The sequence below is a fragment of the Vidua chalybeata genome, chromosome 2 (assembly GCF_026979565.1).
Source record: "Vidua chalybeata isolate OUT-0048 chromosome 2, bVidCha1 merged haplotype, whole genome shotgun sequence".
NCBI classification, from domain to species: Eukaryota; Metazoa; Chordata; class Aves; order Passeriformes; family Viduidae; genus Vidua; species Vidua chalybeata.
The window spans coordinates 39,201,674-39,222,436 of record NC_071531.1 but is presented as its reverse complement, the minus strand read 5'-3'; the positions used below and the strand labels follow the sequence as shown (position 1 = coordinate 39,222,436).

General features: G+C 43.3%; 1 protein-coding gene across 1 annotated transcript in view; it reads left to right on the top strand.

The window, feature by feature from the left end:
- The first annotated feature begins 12,233 nt into the window (after positions 1-12,233).
- The window catches only part of TM9SF2 (transmembrane 9 superfamily member 2), a 30,982-nt gene continuing 22,452 nt past the window's right edge, over positions 12,234-20,763 (top strand). Inside the window, exons 1-4 of the mRNA XM_053935753.1 lie at positions 12,234-12,461; positions 17,747-17,814; positions 18,886-18,979; positions 19,676-19,803. Coding sequence (XP_053791728.1) covers positions 12,330-12,461; positions 17,747-17,814; positions 18,886-18,979; positions 19,676-19,803 — 422 coding nt within the window. The 5' untranslated portion in view covers positions 12,234-12,329. The remainder of the gene's footprint in view (positions 12,462-17,746; positions 17,815-18,885; positions 18,980-19,675; positions 19,804-20,763) is intronic.

Sequence of the window (20,763 nt, the reverse complement as noted above, 5' to 3'; positions counted from 1 at the left end):
GAAAGACCACGCGTCTCTATGCCTTGAATGCCTTCTGTTATAATATTTGAGGTAGGATAGCATTTTGTATAGAGAAAAAACCTTGTAATGGGCACAATATGCTCATCAGAAGTAACCTGCCTTTTAGTGAATGGCCTCTTATCCATCCTCTCTTACCCAAGGATCATTTTTCACAGTAGCTGGAAATCTAACTACCCATTTCTTCTCTTGGGAAAAGAGTGCGAGAATAAAAATATGTCAGTGAGCAAATATTTGGTGGCAAAGCCAAAGAAATCATATTCTTTTGAGACAAAACTCTTTACTTACAGCTGAGTAGACAGAGATTAAGTTATAAGGAATCCGGGCTCCTTGCCAATTCGTCCCCATCTGCTTGTCAGGAACAAATGCTTTGTTATTTGGCTCAGAGAGGGAACAAAGAGCAGGAGAGAGGACAGTGGGCCATGGCCATGACCTCCCACAGGCACTCCCCTGTTGGTTTTTGGTTAAAACTTCAACACTCCTCCACCCACAGAAGCGCTCTTGCAGCACTAATACTCCATGCTAGTGACAGATAGAGGGCCAGGACTGGCTTGCCAGCAGAAGTGGGTACTATTCAGGAAAAAAACCCATCTGGATAAAAAATAAATGAATGAACATGAATATGTGAGGGTTAAGAAAAACAAAGCTGGGTGTGGAAATCAAGAAAGTAAAGAATAGAGATTTTCAGTGCCCTTGTGAGGTCAAGTTGTGTCACTGATATGAGCAAAGAGACTTCTGGGGGCTCTGAGCAACTGAAGGAGTTGGTAGTGCCTGGAGCTATGCTGCTGTGTCACCAGTATTCTCTAAAAATGTGAAAACTTAGAAGAGCAAGTGCAAGAACTATGTACCTCTACCACAGCAGCAATCTCAGCAATCCTATGAAGTTCATCAAGGAGACATGAAAAAGCTCTGCATGTGGGAAAGAATAACCTCAAACTGTGAAGTAACATCTCTGCTGGAAAGGACCTGGGGGCTATGGTGGGTGACAAGAGGAGTGTGAGACTAGAATGTGATCTTATTGCAGATAACTAACTGCAGGTTACATGATCAGAGTGCTGGGAGGAGAGTGGCCAGCAGATTGAACTGGATATCTGCACGGCACTGGTAAGTCTGCAGGTGGAGTACAACATCCAGTTTTGTGACTCTTGTCTCAGAGGGGATGTGAAATAAACTGAAAAGGTCCAGCTAAGGGGTTCCACTATGGTCCAGTGTCTGGAGTGCAGATGCAGAATGAGAGAGGAGGAGGGAGCTGGGCTTGTTTTTCCCAGTGAAGGGGAGCCCGTATGGTGATGGAACAGCAGCCTATGTCTGCCTGAAAAGAAGGTACAAAGATGACAGATCCAGATTCTTGGTGGTTTCAGAGAATGTAACAAGGGACAACAGGCACACATGGCAGGTGGGGAGGCTCAGGGTTGCTATTAGGAAAGCTTTCTTTGTCAGATGCTCCAGGGAAGTTGTGGCAGTTCCCGCCTTGGAGAGTTTTCACAACTTGGCTGGATAAAGGCACAGCTGACCTAGCCATGGTGGTAGTTCTTCTTTGAATGGGGTGATCTTCAGGGTCTCATCCAAACAACATTTCTATGATCTCATTTCTTGACATAAAATTATCAGTGTAGGTACCGCCTACTTCACTAGCATGGATGTTATTTTAGGAAAAGTTGCAAACAATCAATGCAACACTATGTAGACAACTTGCTGCAATCCAAACATGTCACCCAACCTGAATCGATGAATGCACAGGATGCATATTCAGCTGCATGTATTTTCCATTGAGCCAGATCACACAAATAAAACTGTGTCCTTCAAGAAGCTTTTCCCACCGCACCCAAAGTGGTGAGGCACTAGCAGACTCAGCTGTTGATTTTCTGTAATTGCTTCCAGATTCACCATTTTTGGCAGGCCAAGTCAGCACAGATTGTTCTTTCTTTTTTTTTTTTTTTTCTTGTCTTACAAAACTCCTGAAGCATTCAACATGCTTCAGACACAAATAAAGTACCAAGAGGTCTTACAAATCATATGAATCCATAGATTGCTGTGTCAAATGCATTATCAGCCTGCCAGACTACCACTCTGCACTTAGTCATTTATATGAAGGAGGAACAGTACAGAAGCTGATCCTTGCTGAAACAGTGTTCTCAAGCATCCAACGTACAACATAGCGGCCAGTGCACCCAGCTTCAGTATCTGTGAACACAGCTGCAGCACCATTGTAATGTTACAACAGTAATTACCCTTTCCACACTTAAATTTTCTTTTATTTTAATCTAGGACTGTAACTGTTTTGCATGTTGCAAAGTCATGCTATTGAAACTGAAAAAGAAAGCTGACTTGGCCATTGAAACTGAAAAAGAAAGTTGAGACCATTGAGACTGAAAAAAAAGCAGACTTGCAAAATTCTTGGTGTTGACAGATTTTGGGTTGTGTTACTTTCCATTTTCTCTGCAGCACTGCTCTGTATTCCTGCTCATCCAAAGCCAAGAACGGCAAACAAACACCTCTTTCTGAGCAGTGCCACATAACCTTTTCAGACCTACCCACCATTAGGAGTGCTTAGAGATGATTTTCATTACAGGTATACTGAGATTTGCTTTGTTAGCAAATTTACACGTCAGATGCGATGCTTTTCATTACAGCCTCTGTTTCCTGCTCCTGTCCATTTGCACAGTGACCCATACGTCGCATGGAAAGTAAACCTCCCAGGGAACAGACTGTAATTTCCAGAGAGAAAAGGTCACTGAGAGAGCCATCTTCATTTCACCAGGTCTTCCCAAGCATTTCTGTCTCTTTCCTATGTAAATAACATGCATGGATTTTTTCACATCTGAACAACGTTCTTCCCACCAATCATAAATTGAAGAGGCAGTTTTGCATTTATCTGTATTTTACATAATTTTATTATCTTTGGTGAGATATGGAAGACATAAATCAACATGTAATTCAAAATTTCCAGCATTCCTCTGGTTTACAATGTATTAATAATACAGAATAGCAGAGGTAATAATTCCCCTACCTGGTGTTTTACACCAATTTTTGGCATCCTAATCCCATTTGTTGTTAATTTACTTAATTTTACACTTACCTCCATCCTGTTATTGGCTGGAACATATTTACAAAAAAATTTTAAAGCATGTGATACTTGAAACATTATCTCAGCAGTCAACTTATAAAAAAATCGATAGGAGGACCTACCTCTCCTGGTGAACTCCTTCCCCTGAAATATCTAAGCATTCCTAACACATCACTTTGAAAAGGGTAATGAGGGCACCTAAGAAAGAAGTTTATTTGCAAATGAGGCCACATAACCTTATTAAACCAGTTTGTGTGTGGGAGCTGGCAAAACCACCTCTTGTAGTCTACCCAGTAGAAAAATGTACCTCCTCTTGGTTGTTTCTAATCATTCAAATTTGGGTGCTTAGAGACCCCGCCCTCTAAAATATAAAAGGGAATTAATTATGGGAGGCGTTGCAGTAGGTTTGCTTGTTTTTCTCCATTACTTGGGAAAAATCTTCATACAAAGGATCTTAATATTCTTGTCTGCTTAGGGCAGGTAGACTGATCCAGCAAATCCTGTTCTGTTTACAGTCACACACCATCGCTGAGAAGGCAAAGCCATTTGCATGAAACTACAACAGTAGATCTGTAATACTGTGCTAAGTTTTTCGTCTGGACATTATTTTGTTAGTCTTAGAGGAAACAAAGTTACCCCATTTTGTGCCACCTTCTCTCTCCACACCTTCCTTCCTCTTCTGTCTTCCACATAATTGGCTGATCCCTTGCCTCTGTTCTGCCCCACTCTGTGGTAGTTTAATGAAGACCACATGCCCCTAGTTTACCCATCAGAGTGTTTTGTGGGATAGCATCAGAAGCCTTCCTTGTATTGCCTGCCTGCAAGCCACCTTTTATACCGTCTTTTTGACTGTCAGGTCATCTTCCTAGGTGGTCACACTGGCCTGTCCCCATTCCTGCTGGGAGCCTCCTGCATCAGAGCAGTTTTTCATCCCATCTTCAGCGCCTCTTTTAGGAGCGGAGAGTTCTCCAGGGCTCCCTTTCCCATTAAAATTCCTTTCCACAAGACTGCATTTACCAATTCTTTGAGTGTGTTGAAGTCTTCTGGTTTAAGTTCATTAGTCCACTGCTTCTGCTCCCTCCTCTCCTGAAACTCAAGAGCTCTGCTGATTTGTGATCTTTTCCACTCAGATCACCTTCCCCAGCAGCAGCAGCCTCTCATCCAGTTTTCCCACATTAACCAGTAGCAAACCACAAGCCACCAGGTAGAGCTGCACATGCCTCATGTCACTGCAGCAAAAAGCTGCTCTTTATCCACAAAACTTCAGGGATGGGCTAGACATTGTAATTGCCTCCTGAACACATATCTAGGACAGAGTTTCCAGTGGAACTCCTGTGCAACTCCTACAGGAGTTACAGGCATCACTTTCCCATGTTCCCTGCTGCACACAGGGATCTGGTTCAAGGTATAAGCTCACTACTAAAGAAGGATGCTTGTGGCTCTGCAATCAGACTCCTCGTCTCTATACAAGCAATTCCACTAGGAGCCAGGAACTAGCCCCAGTGCTTTGGCTGTGTGCTGTCCCCCACTCCCAGTAAGCCCTAGGATGTAACTGACTGGAAAGAGATGAGTCTGGGAACTTCAAAGTTGTGTTGGCATCCCTGTCCTTGAACCAATGCACTTCTTTCCCCAGTAACAGGCAGTCAGATGTTCAGATGCAGATACTGATTTTGCAGTTCTCATCTTGGCTGCTAAATTTCTCTCTGAAGCCGATGAAAGTGGCATCAGGAAACCAGCAACATTGCAAGTCACACACATTGTCTTAAGAAAGGGCAACAAAACAACCTCAACAAAATCCACAAAAACCAAGGCATCTGAAATGCAGAATTCACAAAAACAAGAAAAAATAATTTTTGCCTGGATTTCTCCCAGAAATAGCCACAAAAATTCTCTGTTGGGCTGATGATCAAGAAAATTATCTTTTAGTTCTACCCACATCATCTTACACGGTATTTTAAACATAATATTATTCACAATAATTTTTCACTTCTAATTGCAATGTCCTTTCACTTCTTTTACTTCTAAGTGCCAAGCTTACAAGAGCTAAGCAAAACTCTTTTCAGTGTCAAATTCTCCCCAATTTAAAGGGCTAGTTGCACTGCATTACCATTTAACACACATCCTGCTTTTTGTGGTTCTCTGTCTTGCTTTTCTCCACTTATTACTTTTTCCCTTTCTCCACTTTCTATTTCAGGCTGTCAAGGAGAAAGCAGAATCTGACTCCCACAATGAAATGCTTCACCTGCGGAGCCTGCTGAGAGTGAAATTGATAAAGGACAGCACCAGCCCAGGCAATTTCACTCACAGCGGGCACTTGCAGGTGAAGCACTACCATAAAATGGAGCAAGGTTACTCACCTGCTGCCTCCCAGCACAAGTCACCAGTCAATAGCTGCTTGTTTCATGACCTTTTCAGTTGTCTCCTGCCATGCACCACTTGCTCTGACCCCAGTGTGAGAGGCAGGAATCAGCCATGTAACCCAGTGTTTGCAGGCAGGGGCTGAGCCCAGGTAAGTGCTTCAAATGTGGAAGATTTGGCTGGAGGCAGCCCAGCCATGGGACTGCTGAGGCCACCTTCCCACCAGGAGGATCCTCGGGAGGATGTCTGCAGTCCCACCCACATCTTAATGTAGTACAACAGTCCCACAGAGCTGTCACCACTGCAACTGCCTGACAGGACAAAAGAAACCCATAGATGTTTCTGTAACATCTCAATAGGGTACCAGCCTCATGCCTGATGTCATTTAAGACAACCTATACATCGTTTTAGCTGCTGGTACCCATGGATCTATTTCAACACAGGTTTGATCCCAAGGGGCATCACTCTCACTGTCTCTCCAGCATTGCTTTGCCCCAGTCCCACTTTCTTCTCTATTTGAAAATCTTGTGTATTAAAGAACAATTTCAGTCAGCTCGGGATTTTTTTTTTATTTTGATAGGAACATTCCTCAGAGCCTGACAAATACCAGGGCTGATTTTTTTTTTTTCCAAGACAGGTTAGTGTAAGGAGTAGTCATAAGAGAATTGTGGTGATGCAAAGTAGGGAAACTGGGCTCTGCCATCTACCCCTTTTTTTCAATACTAGGAATAGGGGATGAAACTCAGAATCTCCAGATCTGGAGAAAACAAAGAAATAAACAAACTTTTCATGAGTAATTCATCATGTATTTAACAAGGTAATTACACTACATAACCAAGACCAAAGTATTTTGAAATCTAAAAAAGCTTAAGTCTTTCAAGAGAACAGTAATAGTTTCACTTAAATCACATGAGTAAAGCAAGCTTAAAAGTTACAACAGATCACCTTTCTCATACTTCAGGACATAAAATTCCAGGAACAGAAGGGATTATTGAGAAACTCCCTTTCTAAACAGTGCTTCTTATGGAGTGCTATACAGTCCTTGTTAGAGATTTGAATACCAGGCAGTGCCAGACATGTGGTAAAGCAATTCCTGCAGCACTGGTGGGGGAAAATCATAGCTACAAATATTCTTTCTATAAATACCTGTCACTTACAAAATGCAAGGACTGAAATTAAGACCTAAGGAGCACAGCACAAACTCAATGTACTTGAATACCCAGATTCTAATTTGGAACATAATTCTCAATTGAAATTAGTGGAAAAATAGGAGTCTCAGAAGGATTTAACTGCCTCGATGCCTTCATGTCTAGATTTCCAGTAGATGCATCTCAAATCAGCTCTGCAGCCTTTATTGTGCTGTTCCAGAAGACTTCTCACCATCTGAAGTGCAAAATTTACCACCAGGAACTGGCCTTTGGTAAAGACCTTTATCAATCACTGTGGCTGATTACAAGTGTGATTATTGTCATGCCACAGGAGGATACAGGGCAAGGACAGAACACTTCAGAAATGTGACCACAGATTAATTGCTAATAAGCAGATGGTCTCTGTGTGTTCCCATTTATGAGCTAGAAACAGATTATAATGCTTTTTATTTTTTTTCCTGAAAGATCTAGTTTAACTCTTGCCAAAGATCCTAAGCAGTCTCTTCTTGGAGGAAAAAAATTCTACAGCAGATTCTTCTTTACCCAGTTGATAGAAATCAGTGATCACTAGGAGTGATCTAAGCTTGAAAACTTAAATAAGCCTGTGCATTTAAGCTGACAGCGAAACTATTACTTGACCATTCCCACTCCCAAATAGGTAACCAGCTCAACTGATTTGGGGGCCACAGAGCTATAAAAAGAAAGCATTTCCCTTTGTTTTATCCACAAACATATTACAGCATAAGGGTTTGTTTCTTTGCAGTCTCTGTAATTCGTACTCATGTTAACAGCATTATATTTTTACACACTAATTGGTGCAGCCTGAACCAGACCTGCTCCAAACACGGGAGATGTGAGCCAGGCAGGCAGCAATCTTCCCACACTTCCTTTTGTGCTGGTTTAAAACTCACCAGGGACCTGACAGAAACCTTACCAATCGCAACAGCTGAAACAAGTCATAAACGTAGCTGCTCCCAAGGCCCAGAGCAGGCTGCTCTGGCTGGTGCCACGTGTCCCCTTTCCCTCCTGGGGGAGTCTGGCTTGTGTTTGCTGCAAGGCATCACCACATCCCTCTTGGCACACTCATTTCTCCAAAGGCTCTACCCCATTGTTCAGGCAAAGCTGAGCTGAATTTAGTTTTAAATATACTGTAATAGTCTCAGCATTTTCTTTTTAGATGTAATTCATTAGCTGTTTTTACCTGACAGAGCTCTTCTTTGCCTATTTTATTTAGTCAGTCCTTTCTCTTTTTAACTTAGAGAGTCAGGCACTGGACTGATTGCATGTTTCTACTGCCCTGCCCAACAGAAGGAAAAAGGACATAGGCCTCCACAGCATACCAAAAGCCTGAAAGTACTTATGTTAAATATTAATTTGAAGTTGGTCATAAAATCACAGGAAGTGCTGAATCTAATGCCTGAACAAAGATTAAAAAAAAAAAAAAAAAAAAAAAAGTGCCACAAAACCAGACTTGCAAGTCATAAAAAACCAAACAAAATCAGCAATGGCACAACCAGATGAGTTTCTACACACCTTGTGACTACTCAAGAACACTGCCTTGTTTACTTAGGAAATGATGTGGCATCTGTATGAAAGGACACGTTTTTCCTGAGAGACTGTGGCTCTACTTGGATCTGAAGGAGAAGCACACCTTGCGTGCCACGAAGCCCTGATGACATCTTCACCATTACTGCTCATTTTATAGAAAAATGGCCAACCTACCAGTGTAGGAGCTACTTTACAGCAGGGAATTTTCCCCCATATATAAACAACAGATATGACATTTGTCATTGTTAGTGCTGGTTGCCTCAGGAGAGAAAAAGAATGCACTTATTTACAAAACTCTCTATTTCTTGTCATAAGGTTCTTCAGGTTCCAGGCTGCAAACAGATAGTTTATGTTAAAGATAAAAAAAAAAAAAAAGTTGAAATGGCAATTAGCAGCAAAATGGACATTAGTTGTATCCACTTAGCACCCTAAATGTTATGCAACAGAGCATTATTTTGTTCTTCTGGTAGTAAAATTGGAACAGAACTGTAACCTATAGTGGAAATAACAACTGTGTTCTTGCACCTGCCACAGCAAGGATTGTTTGTCTGTTCCACAGTTAAGTGGAACAGCCCCACAGCTTGGCTGCTAAGGCACTCAGGCAAAGGAGAGAATATGCTAGGAGAAGGCATTTGACACTGAGCTAGAGGATAAGAATGACTTTTGGGACTTTGTTTCTGAAGTGAAGAGCTAAACTGTGGAAATTGTGAATCCTCAGATGAAGAAGACATCCCTTGGAGCCCAGACTTGAGCAGCAAAATGTGAGAACCACCACAAGAAAGCAAAAGTTATTCACAACACTTTCTGATAAAAAGAAGGGGTAACACTTTTCAAAGAGTGACACTTCCCCAAAAGTTTCCAACTGCTCTATATTCTTATCTCTGTATTTTTTATGGCAATAATTTATCAGGAAAAAACAAAGAATGTCCTTTTAGATTGGCTTCTGTTGGTTCATTAGTGTCTGAAACAGTATTTTTTCCTGCATTTTATTTCACAGTTTGCATAACCTTGAAGTTTCTGATGATAAAACCTGTGATACTTGTTCTTCCAGTAATAAAACCACGCTCCCTGAACTGTAACCTATGGCTATAAGACTCGTAGCAGGGAAATTCAAGAAGAGAAATTATCAAGCAAGTTCCCACTGAATTTCTCATTAAATTAGAGAGGATGGGTTTTGCCCAGCTTCAAACTGAATCTCAAGGACCATGGCCATTCCTGGGATTGTAACCCATGGTTATAATTGCTCCAAAATAACACAGCCTACAAACAGTTTTTTCCACATCACCTTTGCAGAGCAGTGAGGAGGGAGCATCATAGCATATGGCACCACATCCACAGAAATGCTGTTTGGACCAACTGGAAGAGCACTCCTTAAAATAGCTCTGAGTCAGCAGGTTTTGCAGTCACGAAGGCAGAGCAAGGGGAGAGATTTAAGCAGATCACAAAGCACTGATGCACACACCGCAACTCCTACTCATGGCGCAGCTTTTGGAGCGTTCTCAAGGAAGAGGAGGGTTAGATGGGCAAAGGATTTTAAATATTCTCTCATGTAGAGGAATGGAATTAGGCCCACAAAAGTAATTTGCTTGGAATATTAACCTGGGAAATGGGAGATACGTTTGAACTCCCTCATGGCAGAAAAGAAACTGAACTTGGGTCATTTACAACCTGATTATCCTAACCATGAGTAATTTTAAATAAAAAGAGAGAACTGGGATTTCTTCTCCAGCTGTGCTTGTCATAAGGCTTGATCTTATAATTGTGCTCTTAGGATATCTACAGGATGAGACAAGTAGGAATTGAAATGAGAAAGGTAGATGAACAACTTATATTTTAAATGTATGGAGAATTCAAAAATATCTAACGTATATGCTATGAATTAATATGCATTTCATCTCAGACTTGAAGAATGGTTTGTGTAATGTTGAAAATTCACACAAATTTATTAAAATAACCTTGCCTAAGGAGTATGTTATGTGATCTAGGTGCTTAGATGCTCAACCCTGTATCTGGTCAGATGCTGTGTGAATTGACCCACCTGAAGCTTCACCCTGCCCTAGACAGTCTGGCTACTGTAGGACTGTGTGATCAACAGGTATGTCCCTAGAGCCCTGTAAAAAACAGCAGAAATTAAATAAAAGACGTTGTGAGAACCGAGGCAATTAGTGGAAATGCTGCAGCATTTACAAAAATAGTTTTTCATGAGAGGGTGTTGTTTGGAGTTTTTGAAGCTGCACAAACCCAAATTGATGGAATGCTTTAGGAAGTAGGGAAAGGTAAAATGATAATCTGAGCAATGTCCTCTCCTACATTATCAAAACAGACTTTTTATGGCTGCCCCTCTTATGGGGTGTGGGTTTTTTGGTGAGGATTTTTTTCAGTAGATTTTTGTCAGTGCTATATGACAGCAGCCGTTGATAACATGGAGAAAACGAGGACACAGATTGTTCTGAATGCCCAGCTGCAATGGACAGCCACCACAGCCAACATCTGCCTGCCTGCCTGCCTCCTCCCTAGCTCCACTCAGCCAGCAGTATGTCTCACCCTGAGAATTTGGTTTGAAAACCATGAAGACTTGTCCACCCATGAGAATCAAAACACCGAAAATCCATGGGAATTAAAAAGACCAAAAGCAGACAGGGATGTCTGCTCTGGGTCTGGTATGGGCAGTATCATGCCATGGTCCCAGGACACCTGGAGGCCATCCTGCCTCCTTGGCCACCCAGCCTTCAGGGGTGATTGCTCCCTGCCTAGCTGTGTCGGTCATTAATTCCCCACAAGAGCCCATGGGAGGAGAAGTGAGGAATAAAGACTGGATTTTCTATTTTAAAAAGATTATATTTTGCATGCAATTTTTCATATTTTTGTAAAAAAAGCCTCTCTGCCCCCCCCTTTCCAATAACAACCATATTCTGCTGCATCTAGAAGAAGCTCCTGTTTTGTTTCAGTGCTTTGAAATTAACTCTATATTCTAATAACCCCTCCCTCACTTAGGAACTCTTGAACTGAAAACGATTGGGAATTCAAGGATGCTGGTAAGAGGGGCTGGGCATGGCAGTTCCCTCTTCCCAGTGAAACCCTTGAGAATTAAGAAAAAACAGAAAAAAATTACAGACAAAATTTCCTTTTAAAAAAATCCGTAATTTATTTTTAAAAAGACAAAAAATTTATTTTTAAAAAAGCAAGCACTGAAAGACAGGCACGAAGCCAGTGCAGCCTGAGCGGGATCAGTGGACCCAGGCTTTGCTGGGATTGACTGTCCAGGTGCAGGGGTCCCAAATGGCAGCTGAGCACCATTCCTGTTTATCACCCGTGGGCATTCACAGAATCACTGAATGGGACAGGTTGGAATGGACCGCAGTGGGACAATCGGGTCCAACCTCCCTGCTCGGGCAGGGTTATCCCAGAGCACACGGCACATGATTGTGTCCAGGCGGTCCTTGGGTATCTCCAGTGACGGATACTCGACAGCCTCTCTGGGCAGTCTGTTCTGGTGCCGTCACTCGCACAGTAAAGAAGTTCATCCTCATGTTCAGGTGGAACGTCCCGTGCAGCGGTCTCTGCCCGATTACTCTCGTCCTATTGCTCGGCACCACCGAGCAGAGCCTGGCTCCATCCTTTTGGCACCCACCCTTCAACACTGATAAACACTGATGAGGTCCCGTCTCAGCCGTCTCTTCCCGAGGCTGAGCAGGCCCAGCTCTCTTAGCCTGTCCTGGTAAGAGAGGTGCTCCAGCTTCTGGATCATCTTTATCTCACCCGCGCTGGACCCACTCCAGGAGCTCCTGTCTCTCTCGTACGGAGGAGCCCAGAGCTGGACGCAGCACCCGGGCTGAAGAGAAGGGCAAGATCACCACCCTGGACCCGCCAGCACGGCTCCTCCTCACGCATTCCCGGCGCGGCCGCTGCCGAGGCGCTCCGGGCGGGACGGGGCCGCTGCCGTGGCAACGGGGGCGCGAGACACCCCGGAAGCGAACGCGCGCGCCGGCCCCGCCCCCCTCTCGGCGCTCGGTCTGGCGGCCCCGCGCGCGGCGGGTGACGACGTGTCGTGCGCGCGCGCGAGGGGGGAGCCGGAAGCGGCGCGGCCGCGTCAGGGCGGGCGCGGGGGGCGAGAGACGGAGCCGCGACCCCGCTGCCGCCCAGCGACCCCCGGCCCCGCCGGCCCCAGCCCCGTCGCGCCCCGGCCGGACATGGCTCTGCGGCGGCTTCTCCTCATCGCTGCCGCGCTGGCGGCGGCCACCGCGCCCGCCGCCGCCTTCTACCTGCCGGGCCTGGCGCCCGTCAACTTCTGCGAGGCCGGCAAGGAGAAGCCCGAGTGCAAGGTGAGCCCGGGGAGCGCTGAGGGGAGGCCCCTGAGGCCGCCCGGGTGCGGCGCGGCCTGGGTGTTGTCCCCCTGCCGCGGGGGCTGCGTAGTGGAGTTTGTCCGGGGGGTTTGGAGCCGCCTCGCCGTGCCGTACCGAGGCTGCTCGGCGGCGCGGGGGCTGTGGCTGCGGGCACTCCGAGCGTGGCTCGGTTCCCGCTGTGCTCAAGCTGCTCACAGAATTGTTAGGGTTCGAAGGGACCTCGAGATATCTGGTGCAACACCCTTGCCAAGGCAGCGTCGTCGGGAGTAGGTGACACAGGAACGCGTATGAATGTCTCCAGAGGAGGAGACTCCGTGACACTCTGGGCAGCCTGTTCCAGTGCTCTGCCGCCCTCAGCGTAAAGAAGTTCCTCCTCGTGTTGAGGTGAAACTTCTTGTGATTTCGTTTACGGCCATTGCTCCTTGAAAAGGAAGTTGATGAGACAGAGGACCCAGGGGGAATGGCAGAGGTGCTTGCCTGGCTCAGCTCCGGCCTGGCTAGGAAGTGACCACGATCCCTCCGAGGGAAGGAGAGAGCTTTTGGCTCGTCCTGTGAGATACGGCCACGTCGGGGAAGTAGGAAGCTCCGGCCGGCTATCTCTTGGGTCCTTTCAAATCCCTGCAGGAAAGCTGCCGCAAGTAAGGATGGCAGTGACAGGTCGTGCCAAGAGGTGTGTGTGTGATTCTTGGTAGGAGTGAGCAGATATCAGAGTTAGCATGCAGTAACACCCTCCTTGCTGTGTCTTCCTGGCTGCAGGAACCTGTAGTGTAGGGGCTTCTAGGCCTCAGAATGTCAAGTGAAGCTTAAACTTACCTTCATGCCTGCAGAAGTGACAAACGAAGTTCACATAACCAAATAACTCATTTGTAAGGATATTGGTGGGGAGCATTAATGTAAATTTCCTTTGATGAAAAATCATCTTTGTTCCTTTGGGGCACCTTTTGAAGTTGTTTCCTACTGCCGTGATGGAAATTACAGCAGACTGTGCTTTAATACTTGAATGAGAAAGTTCAAGACCAATCAGTTTTATGATCCATGGTCTTACTACTGTAGAAAGCAGCTGTCTTGCAGTTTCTGAGCTCTCAGCTTCTGCCTTGCGTGAAACACTGGTTCATAATTCTTCAGAATAAGAGCCTACCCAAACTGTATGCTTTTGGTAAATACCATGTGCTGACTTTATCCTTCTGCTGTTGTGAATCAGCAGAGCTGGGAATAAGCCAAGCACACAATGAAGGCAGTTCAGTTGTAGTAGTAAAATATCCTGTGGACATTCTTTTATAGGACCACAGAAATGGTGTTTGGAAGTGACCTCAACAGGTCACATGCTGCAGCCTCATGAGTATGGAGCCTGAGAGGACAGAAAGCACTGCTGTTGTCAACACTAGATCAACTCAGCTCTACCTTTGTTTAAGCAAGCTTTGGAAACATCCATGCATGGAGTATCCATCTCCTCCTTGGGTGACCTGTTATAGTGCTGCACCACCCTCTTAAGGAATGGGTTTTTTTCAAATACAGGCTAAAGCTTTCAAGCTGCAGTTTGTGTTTGTTTCACAGCATCCCTGAAAAACATTGCTGTTTGGATTATTCCCGTTTTAAGCTTGTAGAAGGCAGATTTCTTTTTTTAAGTCAGGTGGACCACATAGCTTACTATCTTTTGTAACCAACATGAGACACTTATGGGGTGATCTTTCTCAGATGTCTCTGCATTTTTATTCCTCATAAAACACGTACAAAATGTTTGTCTTCTCTTGAGATTTTATCATTTAATAAATGTGACATGAGGTACTTGGGCAATGTAAATATACCACCAGCAGGCAGCTGACACCTCAACAGCTGTAGTAGTGCAAAAATTCTTTCTGCAATTAGCCACCTCTTAGCAATTTCCATATTAGACATAGGCATATGGGGAAATCTAAAGCACTCTTCACATCTAATTCTCTCCATATAGTCTGCAGCTGAATGTACTCTGGTCCCTGGTAAGGAGAAACAATATATGATTGGATTATTGCTGTATCATATTTATGTAAGTGGATAAAATTAAGCTTCCTTGGACAGGCTTAATTTCTCACAAATTTCTTGCAGTTATCACTGTTAATTGCAATGTCAGTAATAGTGCATTTTCCTCTGCCTGAGGATTTCGATCCACATGCCAGATCTCAAAAACTGACTATGTGTCTATTATGAACCCTGTGATCTGCTGTCCTGTGTTGGTGCGATGGGATGAGATGTTGTTAACGGGGCATGTAGCTAAGAGCAATGAGACCTGTGGCTTTCCCCCTTTCTCCAGTTTTCCTGCTAATCTGCTTGGGCAAACTCAGTTTGGCTGCTTCGTCTGGTTTTGGTTAGAATATCATCAGCAGTGGAGTGGGATCTATGCAGACTTAAGTAGTAATTCTTGACTAAAGATTAAGAATCTTTACTCAGTTTTAAAAAATACTGATTGCTCCAAAAAGGGTTTGGTGTTGTATGGGAAATGGTTTATCAAATATGCTGATCTGCAGTTATGCATATAATTCTTAGGAAAAATTGCAGCATTCACATAAATCTCCTCCAATGAAAAGTAGCTAATTTAAGGCCATGGTTCTGTGGCCAGCTGAGGCAGTCTAATTCCCTGCTGCTGAGAGTGAGAGATTTCATTCTGTCTTCCCCTGGGCAATGTGTTCCTGTCCTCTGCATTGACTCAGCTGTGTTACTTGTTGGTTTTTTGAGCTTAACGTGGCAGGAAATTATCCAACTTTTTGCCAGTCTAGTTTCCTTCTGTGTTAGGGAGTTGAAGTGACTTACAGAAGTATGGCAAGCGTGCACTACCCAGAGGTGAGCAGCAGGTCTGCATGGCTTATGGCAGGGGAAAGATGAGCCTCAAGGTGTGTCTTCTTCACTTAGTGGGTCGTGCCAACAGCTCACAGAACTTTCTGTGTCTCCCAGGACTGCCTCCTGACTTGCACATGGACAGCTAAGGTGTATCTGTAAAACACAGTACCCAGCTGAAGTATCTGAGCTACAGATACATGTGAACATTTCCGTCTTTTCCTCCAGAATTTATTGGTTTGGCTAAACTTGAGTGAATTTTCATAGGGAGGAAATGCTCTTCTGTTGGTAAGAAAATAGATGGCTTGCTGTTGAAAGGGAGAGGGTTTGTTCTTGCGGGCATTCACCTTTGTTTTGCTCTTCAGCTCTTGTCTGATTACGCAGTACGGCAGCTCAGTTTGTGTTGTGGTTTAACCCTAGCTGGCAACTAAGAACCACACAGGTGTTTGTTCCCTGCTGACCCCGCTGAGATGGTGGGGAGAACTGGGGGGAAAAGTAACTTGTGGGTTGAAATAAGAACAGTTTAATTGAAATAAAGTAAATATACTCATACTACTGATGATAGTAACAATAATAATAATTTTAATGAAAAGGAGAGGGGAGGGGGGAAATGAAACACAGGCAAAACAAGTTGCATAGTACAATTGGTCACCACCCACTGATGGATGCCCAGCCCATCTCAGAGCAGTGATCGTCCCCTGCGAGAACTGCTGGGCTGCAGGATGGTTTGGATGGGTGGTGATGAAGGATCTCTGAAGTCGGGTCTTTAGAACATGTGGTTTATTATAAGGGGTGAAGGGTCCTGCTTGGAGTTGCCAGCCACAACTCGTGGCAGGCCCAGGGAGAGCAGGGGGAGAGAGAGAGAGAGAGAGGGGGTTCCAGGTGAGCGTCCCAAGAGGAAGGTCCAAGAGGGCGTCCGGTCCCTCGGCCACGCCTTATCAGGGGGCTTCAAGGTGGGCTGGGACAGGACTTGGGTCAATGGGGTTACAGACACCTGATACTTCAGGGGAGGGTTACAGGTGTGGGATGAACCATACATTGGGGGGTGAGACAGAACATTCCATTTGACCTTTGGACCTATCTGTAGGTAAAGGGCATTGTTTAATCAGAAGGGGGGATTGCTTTCAACTTGGCTGTATTATTGTTTTCGAGTTGCTCAGTAATTAAGGTTTGGTATTTCAAATCTTGTTCTCATCTCAATATCTGTATTTTCTGACTCTTTTGCCAGGCCATCATATTTATAGGGCTTTCCTATTTCATCTTCCCCAACAGTCCCCATCCAGCCAACTGGTGCCATTTATATACTGAGTGTGGCATTCCATGGTATAGAGTGGCCCTTTGGCCAGTTCAGGTCAGCTTCTGGCAATGCTCCCTCCCAGCTTCTTGTGCACCTCCGTGCTGGCAAAGCATGGGAAACTGAAAAGTCCTTGACTCAGGATAAGCACTGCCTAGCCACAACTTAAAGCTTCAGTGTGTTATCACATTATTCACTCATTGAATACAAAACACAGTGCTGTACCAGCTACTAAGAAGAAAATTCTATCCCAGCCGAAGTGAGGACAGCCTGCTGTGGTAATAAGAACTGCTCTTCAAAATTTTTTTGGATAAGTCTTTTACTGTTTAAGCCCATTAGATTGGTTTACTGTGCAAGCAGATAACTGCTAAAAGCAGTGTAACGCAAACACTTGAAATTCATTGGAACTGCATGACTAGAATAAGGGAAGGGGTTTTGAGACTAAGAGGGAAGAGTGAGAGACTTCTCCCTTACCATAGAAATGGACTAGCCCATCTGTAATTAAGGTATATAGATTAAACTAATCTGAAACCACAGTAGACTGAATTACTCGAGTTGAGTAAGAACCTGATAGAGTTAATGAAAAACTTCTATAGGAAGGTAAATGTGAGTATTCTTGCCTTCTCTTTGAAAAGAGATTCTGTTCAAACTTAAAATGTTGTATCAGTCTGAATACATTGCTGAAATTATCATAGTTCAGTTTTTAGTCACTACACAGATAAAATTGTGGAGCATCCTTAATTTCAGGGAGCAGTACTGGTCTCATCTGCACTTTTCTTCATGTTCTTTGAAGGCTTATTATGCAGACTTACTAAAGTTGTGGTGATGACTAATATGACTCTAACTTGGTACATTAAACTCAAACACTGGCAAGTGTGCTAAGGATATTATTTTTGTGTATGATTTCCTGCTCTCTTGTAGTTGGAATGCTTATGTTAGCCTTCAAGTGTTTTTGTCATGTGGTCACTGCTTTTGTGATGGTTAGATAGTGCTTTACTTATGCTCCCAGCAGATGTAGTTCATTACACATGAAGATGTACGATTACACAAATCTTACATTTTCAGCTTTCCTTAACCTTATTCAAACAAATCTATTTTTATATATTCATGGGAATTGAAGGAGTGCTTTAAATATAACTGCTGGTTATCTCTGCTCTTTCAGTCTGGAATCGAGCTGTTTGTGAACAGGCTTGACTCAGTAGAGTCTGTCCTCCCCTATGAATACACTGCGTAAGTATATTGTAACGTTTGTGCCATTTTAATTGTCCGTTATTTTCAAAAAGATGTATTTAATTTACCTTAAAGTATTATTTACTCCTTGTTACAGCAGTGTGTCACTGAGGCATGGCTATTTATTTTGCTAACATAAGTTTACAAATACAGAATTTTCAATGAGCAGATGGATGCCTACATTGCTTCCGTTGTCTCAGTTGTCTTTGTTCATACTTCAGTGCATGGATTCATAGGCCCTCATGCAGGTCGAATCGCTGTTGTAGTGTAACTTAAGGTTAAAATATGTGTGTATAAATATATGATACTTTACTGCATCAGTTGTCGCTGTTGATCAAAGTATTACCTCTGTCTTTAGTAGCCGCTGCCAGATGAGTTAAAGTGGTAATGAGGTGCGAACATCCCATCAATTATCTTAATGAGGTGTTAAATGTTTTCTTTGTACACATCATAAGAGTGCACAAAATGTATCAGTGCCCGGTACAACTATGTAAAGTTTTTGCTATAAAGACTATTTTGACTATTAATATTGAAGAGCTTAAGCACCAGTTATGTCTACACTTTAAAGAACACAAATGTGATATATTTAGAAAATAGACTGGAAAAGCGTGGAGGATGTACTATTAAATGTGTTGGTGAATAAAACTGTAATAACCTTTTAATAGTGTTTGTTGTAAGGAGCTGTCTCTGTGTTATTTTTGTTTTTATTTTCCCTCAAATTCTGGAATCTGGCCTGTATGCTTTTTTTCTAAGAGTCATTATTAAACTCTAGGTGAAGATTTAATTCTTGTCCAAAATCCCTGTTCAAATAGGAAACTTCTAATTACTCAAAGAAACTTACACTACAATGTTCTGAAACAGCTGATGAAGAGATTTGAATGTTGGTTCTGTTTCGGCTGGTTTATTCTCAAACCGGGATAGTGATTTTCACATTTCACAGGTTAAATGAAGAAACTGTTGTCTACAGGGAAAGCTGTTTAGCTTCTTCACTTGTGATGAACATGTTGATTTGGGAATATTATTTGCAGCTGAGAATACTTTATTAATTTTTGTATCTTTTCTCTAATTCAGGTTTGATTTTTGTCAAGCAGAAGGAAAGAAGCGTCCATCTGAAAACCTTGGCCAAGTCTTGTTTGGAGAGAGGATAGAACCATCTCCTTACAGGGTTGGTTCTCTGACAGGGGGTTTTCAGTAATGTGTGCATTCAAATATAACCCACGGAGATCAGAATCTTGAAGATGATTTTCACAAGGGCTTTATCTGAGAAAGCTTCAGCATTTGAAATTCCACATGCTAAAAATCTATCAGTTTAACCTAATTGTAACTGTGTGCTTTACATTGTGGGGCTGTAGCATGAAATGCTGTGCAGGTTATCTTCTCTCTTTGGGATCTGACAAAACCTGATTATTGCTGCTCAGCACTCTTGTTTCTTAGAACCAGATCTGAAAATACTGCAGCCATAAAGTGGAAGAATTATAAATGGTTTTTCCTGCTGACTGAAGCTCTCACATTCTCTTCTACAGAGGTAGTAGGAGAGAAAGTTACCAATTGAAGCTACCTGTGACAGCATGGCTGCTGTGAGGTCAAATGACTAATCTGGTAAATCATGGCAGAAAATGTGTGTTAGTCAGTAACAAGGAGCTCATGCTGTAGGGCTCCCTGCAGTGAGCACAGGAGGGGTTTATAGCACACACCAGTATAAAAACTTCCTCTGGAGGGTTGATGTACCTAGTCTCAGTAATTTGTTAGGTGTTTTCATTATAATAGTATAGGCAATGAAATGTATAGGATAAATTGTTATGTACTGAAATAAGACAGTTTGTTACAACCTTTTTGCTCACGAATCTTTCATTTTTCTTAGTTCACATTCAACAAGAAGGAGACATGTAAATCTGTTTGTACAAAAACATATGATACCACAAAGCCAGAAGACAAACAGAAATTAGACTTTTTGAAAAAGAGTATGCTACTGAATTATCAACATCACTGGTAAGTTGGTAAGTCTAAAATTCATAGATTGGTTAGTGTAGTGTGTTGGTGATAGTTTAGTTTATACTTTCGTATTTGCAAGTTAATACAGATGGAACACTAGATATGTGCACTTAATTTCTTCCCCTTCTGTTTTTGCATAAAATGTTATATTGTTTGTTGTCTTCATAAAAAAAATTCCTTCACTTGAAGGGTAAGCACTTGGAGCAATGGAAATGAATCTGTTTCTAAACACAAAGCTTTGTGCTTACTGTAAAATACTGCTCCTTTTTTTCATCTGTAAATGTAGAAGTAAGTCCTGCCTTAGCTTGAGAAAAGTCTTACAGGACCTTTATTCTGTTGCTACGTTATCTTTGTTTTCCTTGAGAGCCCTTGCACTCCCCTTCAAATGCTGTCCAGGAGACACGATCAACAGCCCTGAAAGACTTTAATGCAATGCTCGTTTCTCTTCTATGGATGTGGAAGGGAAAGGTGGCCAATGAAAACTAATTAATGAAATGATTTTGGGGAGTGCATAAAGGCTTGGTCCTTTCCTCTCCTCTGGGCCTCTCTGTAACCATTTGATTGACCTTGGAGCATGCTGGGGCTCTCGTTGAGCTCAGACATTGAATCCTCATCCAATGGGCATTAAGAGAGGGGCAAGGCTGAATGTGTGCGCTGAATCTCAGAGAGATAGATATTCAGTTTCCCAATGCTGCACCCACATCCAAGAGCTGTGAAATGGTTATCAGCAGGCTGAGTCTTGACACTGGAAATACCCAGCCATGTTATCAGTGTTTATTTAGTGCTTGACATGCTCTGCCAACAGCAGCTTTCACGTGCAAGACTAGAAGGAAAAACTTGGGCAAGAGTTCCTGTGGCATGTCTTTGCAAGGAATGCATGAGCATCATTAACTGATGTCACTCGTAGGTATGCCCTAATTCCAAGTATGGGCCTCCTGCTTTATTGGAACAAATGTG